The 11661-nt window shown below is 42.2% G+C and overlaps 1 protein-coding gene across 1 annotated transcript in view; it reads left to right on the forward strand.

The window, feature by feature from the left end:
- Window positions 1–11455, forward strand: part of LOC126484878 (pro-interleukin-16-like) — a 76478-nt gene extending 65023 nt beyond the window's left edge. The window contains exons 5-6 of the mRNA XM_050108474.1: window positions 8471–8753; window positions 10025–11455. Coding sequence (XP_049964431.1) covers window positions 8471–8753; window positions 10025–10185 — 444 coding nt within the window. The 3' untranslated portion in view covers window positions 10186–11455. The remainder of the gene's footprint in view (window positions 1–8470; window positions 8754–10024) is intronic.
- Window positions 11456–11661: the final 206 nt, after the last annotated feature.

The following is an 11661-nucleotide window of genomic DNA, read 5'->3' on the forward strand; positions in this document are numbered from 1 at the left end:
AGATAAGGGATACTTTACTACTGTTAAGTAAATGAGTCAAAATACTTTTGATACAATTTCAATCGCTGCTGGTGAAACCAGTTTCTGCTGCCGTGTGTGGTTTAGGAATCCTGTGGTTTAGGAATCCTGTACGTAGTCTGGTAAGGGTCTAAAAGGATCTTGGAAGTCACATTCGTCGTTTTAGCAAAATTCTTCTGGGTACACAATAAAACATTTAGTTCCTGACAAAAAACTATTTCGGTTTTCTTGTTAATTCAGCGTGTTTGGTTTCAAGATGTCTCCTTGACTTATTAGGCTTCAAGCTACCAACAGCTAAAATGTTTGAACAAATTACACACTACGGTCGTTCTTCAGCCTTGATTGTAGTTTTCATGAAGCCTAGCAATAAATAGTTCTCCATATACCTTCTCGTTTTCGTCTTTGGAGTATCTCCCACAGCTCCGCCAGTTGATGGACCACTGGGGTCTTCATATTTGGCACTACACGGAAGCAATTCATACTCCAGTCAAGTCTTCCTCGCGAAGTTTGAAAGTCTGTAAGAAGGTGTAGAGATACATTGCGCCCGATAGTTAAGGATACAGTCACAGTGCAGCCGCCCAGCTCGGCCGATCGTTTCAAACAGTGTGGAAAATATGACCGACATTTCATTGTCGTCGACCGCGCCTGGCGTATTGACAGACTGGGGCGAAATTCAATGGAGATCTCAGAATCTGACCATAAAGTCTGCCGTCTTGAAGGACATAGCGTTTCCATTTCATTTCAAGATCACGAAATGAGCTATCACAGTAGAAGAAATTAAATACTCTTCCTCCAAATGTTCAAATGTGTGTGAAATCTTATGGGACTTTACTGCTAAGGTCATCAGTCCCTACGCTTACACACTACTTAACCTAAATTATCCTAAGAACAAAAACACACACCCATGCCGAGGGAGGACTCGAACCTCCGCCAGGACCAGTCGCACAGTCCATGACTGCAGCGCATAGACCGCTCGGCTAATCCCGCGCGGCCACTCTTCCTCCAACTTTCCATACTTTATAACAGATTATTGAAAGCGGTATTTGGCAATACACCTATAGAAAGCAAAACTTCTCTTCAAACTGAATGTTTTGAACTAGTCTTACATGAAAAAAAATCTGTACCTATTGCATGAAATATTCACACTTGGCCGGCCGAAGTGGCCGTGCGGTTAAAGGCGCTGCAATCTGGAACCGCAAGACCGCTACGGTCGCAGGTTCGAATCCTGTCTCGGGCATGGATGTTTGTGATGTCCTTAGGTTAGTTAGGTTTAACTAGTTCTAAGTTCTAGGGGACTAATGACCTCAGCAGTTGAGTAGCATAGTGCTCAGAGCCATTTGAACCATTCACACTTGATATACCTCCACCGCGCTATCAGCTACTTAGTTAGAAGCAAGAGTTTCGGCTGATGAAATCTGAGTGTTTCTAGAGCTTAGAAGCGCTGTAACGAGTGTGGGTGTTACCATATCTCCTCGCAGCAAAAGCTGCCGAGTCGGCATTTCACAGAACTCGCTGTCAACCGCCCACCGAGCGGATGCGCGAGCACGTATCTGCCCCGCTCGAAAGGCAGGAAGTGCTTACAAGTTTGTTTTGTACCCGCTTTGGCACTGTCTGCCGAGTACCATCTGCTCCGAAGCACAGCCCGAACTGTACAGCGTACACATGCCGATGACATCGATTCTGTACAGGACCCATTCCCTTTGTCTTGGGTCACAAGTCTTCTGATTGACACGAGGCGGTCCTCCGCGACTTTCTGTCATGCATGCATCAACGTCTTCATCTCAGGGAAGCAGTGTGTGACATCACCAAATTGCGTAGTTAATGTTGCCGATCGACAGGAACAACAGTACAGTTCTAACAGTCGCTACATAGCTTGGGATTTCTTAGCTGTCATTCTGTTCGCCCGAAATTATGCCATACATAAAGCTACGAATTCAGCGTTCCAGTTGGCATGCTTCTGAACTTGAGAGACGATGATTAGTTAATGCAGACCTATGCTGCTGAAAGTTGATGCTACTGATAAACTTCAGGATGATTTTATGGGATTTTTCGCATGCGTATATACATTTTACGCCCTGGGCTGCACTAACTAGCCCAAAAACTGTAACATTTAGTACACATTTTGTTCAGCTTCATTTATTCCAGTCGACACTAAAAATAGAAGTCACGCAAGTAATGCAATGACCGTTAACAAGAACAGATGCCAAGTTTATAAGCAATGTGTTACAGATGGTATTTTATCGATCCTCAGCAACTGTAGTCGTATATCATGAAATAATAGGCAACAGGTTACATGGAAGAAACTTAATTACTTTATCTGTTTCGAGCATTTAATTCTTCAGAAGGTTGTACCCATCGCTTTATTTATTGTTGACATCAGCAAATAATGCTATAAGTATAATCGTCTGAGGAAGGACACTAAGTGCCCGAAACCGGTATAGACATTAAATTTCTTTTATGCAGCTGGCTGTTTATTATTTCATTATACGTTGTAGATGGCATTAAAGACAAATAAGCCTTTTAAAAAGCTTATTCTCTGTACCTTCACTTCCAGGATTTTCTCAATTATTCCGGACCTTTTTTACCTATTTCAGATTTTTAAAATTTCAGTTCCAACCTAACATGATAGGAGACTAAGTTATTTTGAGGGCATTTCCTAGCATTGTTTGCCCACCTCCATAGCTGAGTGGTCAGCTCAGCAGACTGCCATGCGGAGGACCCAGGTTCGCTTCCCGGCACTGCCAGGGATCTTTCCTTGATGGGAGGACTGTGCAGGATGCACTCAGCCTCGTATGGTCAACTGAAGAGCTACTCGACCGAGTAGTGGTAGCGATCCTGAGGTCGAGAAACACGAGGACAACAGGGAGAGCCGTGTGTTGACCTCTTGCGCTCCACACCACATCTGTTGACTTCATACGCAATGGCGGTCGGTGGGCCCGATTGGCCTGTGTAGAACCAGAACTTACTCTTATTTTTGGCTTTATTTCCTAGCTCGTTGGATACCCTGAATGTACTCATATGTGGCTGTAATTTCAGATTGTTGAATCAAAGAACTGAATCCACATTCGTTATAACATAAAATTATTTTCTTTGCACGTGCTACTGAAATCTTCCTCTGATGCCGTGGAAGTTATTTCCTGATGTCTTAACGCATGTCCTAGCATCCTGTAGCTTTTAGTTTGTTTTTTCCATAAATTTCTCTCCTCCCATTTCTTCGGAGAACATATATATTTCCTGTAAGTCTACTCAGTTTTTAACACCTTTGCTAGTTTGCGTTTACGAGGCCTGTTGAAAAAATTTAGGAAGTTTGTCCACAAAAGTTTTCTACGCTTACCTTTCACTTATTAGGCATGGCCTCTTTCGAAGTACTCTCCTCCACAATTGATACACCGCTCCCAACACCACCGTTTCCACTTCCGAAAGCAGTCTTGGTACGCCTCTTGCTGGATTGCACGAAGCGCCGTCTGCGAATTCTTGTTTTAATCTCGCCTGTGGTTGCAAATCTTCGTCCTTTCAGCGGGGATTTCAAACTTGAAAATAAAAAAAGAAGTCCGCAGGGGCCAGATCTGGAGTACACGGTGGATGATGCAGCACAGTGATTTCGTTTTTTGTGCAATAGTCACGCAGCAGCGGAAATGAATGTGCGGCGCGGATGCGTTATCGTGATGCAAAGGTTATGAATTATCAAATTTCAGGCCGTTTCCTTCTCACATTTTCTCGCAGGCGTTGCTACACGTCCCGATGGGATTTGAAATTTGACCTGACCTGACGAGCTGCTGCTGCTTCTCTCTCTCTTTCTTTTATTTTTTTAGAATATTTGTCTTTCCCGAACCATTGTGAAGATTGAACCTTGGTCTCAACATCATAACCGTAGAAGCAAGTCTCATCAGTAATTATGATTATCTTAAGGAACACCTCGTTCTCATTTGCACAATCCAAGAGCTCTTCTCAGATTGCTTTAACTTCCGTCCGGTCATATTGAAACCGTGTGAACTATTCGTGACACCGTGTACGGCATAATTACTCATCACCGTAGGCTTTCTGCATCATTTGGTGTGTCTCTGTAGACATTATCCTGAGTTTCACACAAATTTAATGCAAACTGTGCGACACAACGTTATACTCAACACAGCTCTGAGCGATAACTAATAGACATACAACAGTGAACTTCCGGCAGTTACACATTAAACATAGGCGTGTGCAGGATTGCCAGCTGCACTTCGTTCCAACAACCACTGTTCGAGTGTTCCGGAATTTATTGTACGTACTCATCATATATCTTCCTTTCTTCATCCATGATGCGTTATTTTCCATGCAACGTAGAGAGAAATGCCTTACTTCGTAAATTGATCTTCAGGTAGACCGGACGACACCAGCTGTTACTGTGTTTTTATTTAGTTATGAAGGAATTCTTTTGGTATGAACAAATGCTTCAGGTATGAATGAATCCTTCATCTGTATTGAAAGGTTCTGCTTAATTTGCTATCGAATTCCGCGCTACAGTGCACTATCTTCAGGCCCCTCCATGTTAAGCCGGGTCATCATGCGGAAAACTATGTAACCGTCACAACACATCTCGATAGTGAGCAAAGTCAAATCGATGTAGGTAAACGGCGCCTAACAGAACGCTCTTGTTCTCACATGTAAAGTACCCTGAGAGGCGGATATGTAGCCCCTTAGTGCCTTCCCACAGAAGTTTTATACCGTTATATACCTTGCAGTCCACTGGACAGTCTATAATAGACAATAATTCATAGCAACGTCAGCCATATGGCTTAGCAGATAACGGAATGATGCCTCTGAATGGCCAGTAACCTACTATGCACGGAAGCCCTTCGGGGGATGCATTGAAGATCCAAAACATTATAACCACCTGCTTCATAAATTATTTGTCCGTCTTGAACGAAACACGTCACTGATTCTCCGACTGCTGAAAGATGACTCGCCATCGGGGAAGACATCAGGCATAAAGGAAGGGATGCAGGTGGTCCGTTACTGTCAGCGTGCCTTCGATTGCGCCACAGTTCCCACGTAAGCGCAGGAGCATGTCTCCCATAGGATAATGCTACTCCCACCAGCTTGCGTCCTTGGCGCGCTGCACGTTTCGAGCCGCCGTTCAACCTGATGATGGCGTATGTGTAGCAGAAATGTGATTCACCCTAAGAGCCGACGCTTTTCCATTGATCGAGGGTCAAATCCCGATAGTTCCGCGTCCACTGCAGTCGTAACTGACGATGTCGTTGGGTCAACATGTGAACACGTGGGTGTGGTCTGCTGTGGAGCTTCATGTTCAACAATGAACGGTGTGCTCCGAAACATTTGTTTGTTCACTGGTATTACGTGCTTTCGGCAGAGATGCCACAGATCACTATCTATCCTACTGTACAGAGCAGTCTATCCTCCGCAGCCCACGTTCTTTGAAAAGTCGTGAACGTCCAACCATTTAGCACCTAGTGGTAGTCTCACTGCCCCACCTGTTTCCGTAGACGCTCACGATAGTAGTGCGTGAACATTATACCAGCCTCGCCGTTTTCGAGATACTCGTTCACAGACTGTACGTAATAAATAATCTGCCCTTTGTCAACGTCGCTTATCTCAATGGGTTTCCCCATGTGTATCCCATAATCTTCGCTAAGGTGATCCCCTGCCCGTGTCTGCCCCGCTTACATACTTGGGTTACCGCGTCACGTGCCCGCAAAGCCCCCTGGTGGCATGCAAATTCTCGGTGGGCGGTGGTCGTAATGTTTTGGCTGATCAGTGAAAGAATGCCGAAGCGGACATCGTTGTAATTGCGCCCTCTGTCGAGCTGTGTTATGAAGATTCATTCATATTACCCATTTTACATAAAGGACATGGTCTAGTGGTCTTGTGATAAAACTGTAGGTCCTCTTTCCACAGTTGGATAAATGGGATGGATTAGGGACAAACAGGTCACCGAAGTGGGTTGCAATGCAGAGACTTGAACCCGGCCATCGAGCCACACAAAATTTTCATCATCTTGGAGACGCCTGAAAATGGTGCACTCTTAAATACAGGTGAATGAAATTCCTTCACTTCATCTGTCCCCAATCTCGATGTTAAGTTGTCGCTAATTTCTTTTCTGCAATTGGTAATTACTTTAATCCTTCCATGATTTGCTGTCTGTGAATTTTAATCCCACTCCTGAACCTTTCCCGTATTTCGGTCGTTGCATGTTCGGTGTACAGGGTGAATAGAATGGGAAAATACTTCATCTCTGCCTTACGCCCCTTTAATTCCGAGAGCTTATTTTTTGTCTTCCATTCTTATAATTACCTTTTTCGTTCTTGTACATACTCGTCTTTCCTAATAGTTAATAAGAATTTTTCAACAATTTTTGAACATATTGCACCTTTTCATGTTATCAAACCTTTTTTTCCTGTCGTCGATGCGATTAGTGACACTGGCTTGTGGCACATTAGGTATAAATGCTATGCGTGGCTTGCAACATCTTTTCTTTACCTGCCGTTACTGAAGTAGCTCATTGGGCCACGACGTTTAACTCACATGTCATAATACAAATACGTAAGAAGTCCGCAGCTCGTGGTCTAGTGAGCTTGCGTTGCTGCCTACGCATCACAGGGTCCCAGGTTCGAATCCCGGCTGGGTCAGGGATTTTCTCCTCTCGGGGAATGGGTTGTCCTCATCATCTCATTATCATTTCGGGAAGTGTCGAGATGGGAAATGGAAAGATTGGAAAGTTGTATGGGCGCTGATGTCCACGATGTTGAGTGCCCCACAAACCATCATCAAATACATAAGAAGTTAAATTGCTTGTAAGATAACGGAGGACAATTGCCATTGTACAAGTTAAATTGCTTTTAAGATAACGGAGGACAATTGCCATTGTGCCGCTAATTTGAATGTGTCAGGCCCCTTCAAGAAACAAGCCATCCACTAAATTCTTTTACTAGAACAGCCACATATGGAGGGCAGTAGCGTCGTGGGTTAGGGTGAAGAGACGTTAAATACAAAAGTGAGGTACTGAACAACACCAGACATATCTGCTCCAAAATCCAGAAACTGAATACTTTCAGGAGGGTCTAATGGTGTGTGGTGTAGCAGTCTACAATATTCTGGGAACTTAATGAGTCAGACTCTATATAGGGTGTTTTTGTAAGAGCATGCAAAAATCTAACAGGACATAGAGACTGCTCCACTGAACAATTTGGGGTAGGGAACCTGGGGTCAGAAAAGCCAGCTTAAGGATATATGGAAGTAAACTTGTCTATTGCTTTGTCTAGCATTACCATTTCCCAGCTTATTTACAACTAACACGCATACAAGTTTACACCTACTGTGCTGTTTATTTACATTACATTCCTTATTTCCTGCAAGGAAACAAAGAGGACCAGCCTGACTACTAGGAAGTTTGGATGGCCCCATGTAGTTAAGGCCGTGCAAAGAATTCTATTTGAGATGTTGCAGAACATACCCCTGGCTCTTCATGAGAGGATGTGAATACAACATGATGATGCACCGCCTCACTTCAGTGTGGATGTCTGTAACCACCTCAACGCTGTATTTCCTGGTCGCTGGATTGGAAGGGGAGGTCCTATTCCATGGTCAGCGAGTTTACCTGTCCTGAATCCCCTTGAGTATTTGCTATGGGGTTATCCAAAGTCACTTATGTATGAGACCTCAGTGGATGCGAAGGTGGAATCAGCTGTCTGAATTGTAGATGCCTATGATGTGATTCGAAACATACTAGGGATATTCGTTAGAGTGTGTCAGAATCTTGTCCACCAATGTCATTCTTGCATTGAACTTGATGCCTGTCAGTTTCAGCACATTTTGTAAGATGCAATACAAGTGGAACGTTAATTGTGTCAGTGATGGTATTGGCAGTTAACTGTAACTAATTTAAATAAAAAGGTACACAGTAATGTGATCTTATTCCTATTATCTCCTTAAGATGGGATCTCGCACCCTAGGTTCACTATCTCAAATTGTTCTGTGGAGCATCCTCTATGTCCTGTTAAATTTTTGCACACACTTATGGAAACACCCCGTACAGCTATGATGGTTCTGTGGTGCAATGTAATCTGAAAAAGACACAGTGTTAGTGCAGAAGTGGTCATCATCATTGTCACACTAGTAGCTGCAGCTAGAGTTAGTAGCAGACCAGTAGTACAGTATGGTCATCAAGAGGATTGCCCAGAAGCTGCCCAAATAGCTGCCCCAGCCTTAACACTTGCCTTTCTAACTGCCAGGATACAGGTCTTGTTGCCATTTTTTGAGTGTTCCTTCTATAAGCAATTTCCAGCAACTAATTTCCCTCACTGAACTCTTTGGAATGGAAGACTCCCCCATTTAGCCACTAGCTGGAGGAACACAACTCAGTTTATCATATACATTTAGATAGCTACTCTTGAACAATGCCTATCAAAACTCCGTGATGTTGGTAGAGTCACACTTTGACTTTTGTCCACAGGCGGCATCAACTGGAGAGCGCATATCAGAAGTGGTGGAGGAGGAAGCGGAGGGTGAGGGTGCAGCAGATGGAGAGGAGGAGAGCCGTTTCTGCACGCTGCCACGCCACGGCCGTGGGGCTTCCTTCACCATCCTGACTGTTGCCTTCACCAAGGGGCCGGGCCACAAAGGGCTCGGGTTCAGCATCGTCGGTGGCCGCGATTCCCCACGCGGTTCTATGGGCATCTATGTCAAGACTGTGTTTCCTCATGGACAAGCTGCAGACTGCGGGAGGCTCAAGGAAGGTATGATTACATGTGATACAGCAATGTTCATTCTGTACCTTAACATCAGCTGCCCCACATAATTTTTCTGGTATATGTCAGAAATACTTTATTGCATGGAAGGGAAAATGTGCCTCATGGCCTGCAACCACTGCCTCAGTCCATCGTTCACTGGTGATGGTCCAGTAATGTATGGCTTTCAGGAGCAACATCAGTGCAAAGCAACTGGTATTCCTTGTTTCTAGTTATGATAATGTGCACAACTAATTAAAACTGCAGTGCCTAGAGGACTTTGGACAGTACAAATAGTGATCAGTTGGATCAAAGTGTTAGTCTCAGCAGCACCCTTAATGGTCGCCCTAGCGATTTAGCTGCATTTCCTTGTTGCACGTCACTTCCTTCATTTTATTTCCAGTCTGATGTTCATCATTATTGCACTTGCCAACACTTATTAAAATCATTAACACTGCACATTTCATGGATACAAAGTTGAGAGCATCATGTCACCTCCACTATCACCCTGCAGTGAGTGAAATATTGAGGACCTCACTCTCCCATTGCACTCATCAGTGATTGCATGGACCCATTTCCATTGTTGTGGTATCATTATGTTACTGTAGGCACATGCTGAGATGGTTTTTTGAAGATGTCAGTGAGTAACACCATCTCACATTGCTGTTCAGTCTACGTTAAGCACATGTATCATCTCTAATGACCTGGTGATCATGAGAACACTGGACTCTAACCAACTTTACTTCATTTTCACTTTTTGAATGGCATATTGCAGGAACACAAAAGTCTAATTATAAACTAGAAATTTTTGTGAAAATGATGATATGCAGCAAAAATTATGAAGATTGTTGTTAACAGAACTGGAAGTCTTAAACAAGGGAAAATACTTTGAGGCTGTGGGCTGAAAACAGATTTACGCCGTTCTTGATCAGCATCTAGACTCGTGATCACATCTTACAGTGCAGAATGGTGAACATATTTCTATTTTTTGTTTAGCAACCATGTTACAATTATTCCTGAATAACTCCTGGAATATTCCAGTTAAGTAATTTAGCTTTGATAGTAATATTTCAACTTCTTCTTTTCAATGTGGACGCTTGCTTCAGTGAAGGAAACAGCTTTTCATTTCATTAATTGTTTAATACTTCTGTTCCCTTCATGCTTGGAATCATTTGTGACATTATGTATCGATTAAATGCCATCACTGAACATGGTTCAATGTTGTATTTTGGAAAGTCTTTGCAGGAAATAATAGTATTGTAATTGTTTCTCACCTACAGGTGATGAGATTCTAGCTGTCAATGGCAAGCCGTTACATGGTCTGAGCCATCAGGAAGCCATAGCTGTTTTCAAGGACTTTAAAAGTGGACAAATGCTGATTCATATTGGACGCAGAATACCAAAACGTCGACGAGAATCACTTCCGCGGCCTCTGGCGTAAAAGCATTTGTAGTGTTGCTATAATGCCACTCACAATGCAGTTTCCTGTGTCAGTTGACGCTGCAAATTGTGAACTGATATGAGGTGCTAGTCCTTATGCTGAATGAAACAGACGGTTTTGTCTTTGACTGAAGAACTTACTCTCTTTGTTTTATGCTCGAAAAGTTGTATTTAACTTGTGTATTCTGAAGCAGAGAGAGAGAGAAAAGTGACTGTGTACAGGAAGACCTTTTTTGATAAATATTGAACAGAAATTTTGTAGAATATGTGCTTTACCTGTACAGTGATAATATACAAGTTAGTAAGTTCCATTTAATATATAATTTTTGTTATATTGTAAGTTAGTTGCTGTTTTCTGAAGTTGTAATATTACATTTACATGTGGTAGCTTTAAATGAGTACTTGTATTTGCTCTGCCTGTGATACTGAGAATATTAAGATACAACACAGCGCTCTTCCAAAGTGTGTGATGTATCATTGAGTTAGTGGTTCTATCTTGAAAGAAATTGAACATTTTTGGAACACAGATTTTTATTGTAACAAGAAAGGATGCAAATATGCATTCCAAGGTATCAGACCTTTCCAGTCATCTTCAGACAATTGTAAACATTATTCTGTAATGATTCAAAGAGTATCTGTTCTGATCACATAGATGTTAAGTTACCACAACTGGTTTTAATTGTTTGTTTTCCCTTTGGATGATGCAATAAGGACATCTTTGTACATAAGATTACTTCAGAATTTGCAACTGTTGTCAAAAGGCTCTTTTTTATGTACCAGTAATATGCTGCTGTATTTGTGACAGGTTAGAACTGTTATAGATATGTACATGAATCTAAAATACCTGTCTTTTTCAAACAGATTTATTCCACTATCAGTAAGACAATTTATTGCAATATACTGTTGTTAAACCCTGTTAGCATTACATTGAAAATTGTCAGCACAGATGTGTTGAGGTGCTGTTATCTCATGCATGGTTAATAGCTTTCAAATAACAGTATATATTACAAAAATTTAACCTGACTGAGAAGTTCAGCATTCAGTGGAGTGTTAAGACTCACGTTTATTTAAGGTGCTGTTTAAGGGGAAAAAAAAAAGAAACTGCAATTTTTTTGCAGCCGTCTTTTTTCATGGCAGCTTAGGTATTGAAGTAATCTCTTATACTGATCTAAAATTAGAAACAATAGTATGTGTAGTGTGCAGTTACTAGTCACTTTTCTGAGAATACTGTTTCTCTGTGTACCTATAAAATAAAGTATTGTCACACATAAAAAAAATGGTCATTCTCATTGTGCTTGTAGTTCACAAGAGTTTCCTTTCACTATTTTATTCTTACTTAATGTGTGATCTGCACATCGGTGGTGGCAGTTCTGTTATTTGAATGGCACTATGCATAAGTTTTCAGAAATGACAAGCCCTTTATAATATGGGGAAATAGAAAAATAAAATCGTTTAATTCAAGAAAGGTAAGAGAAAC

The sequence above is a fragment of the Schistocerca serialis genome, chromosome 6 (genome assembly GCF_023864345.2).
Source record: "Schistocerca serialis cubense isolate TAMUIC-IGC-003099 chromosome 6, iqSchSeri2.2, whole genome shotgun sequence".
In the NCBI taxonomy this organism is placed as follows: Eukaryota; Metazoa; Arthropoda; class Insecta; order Orthoptera; family Acrididae; genus Schistocerca; species Schistocerca serialis.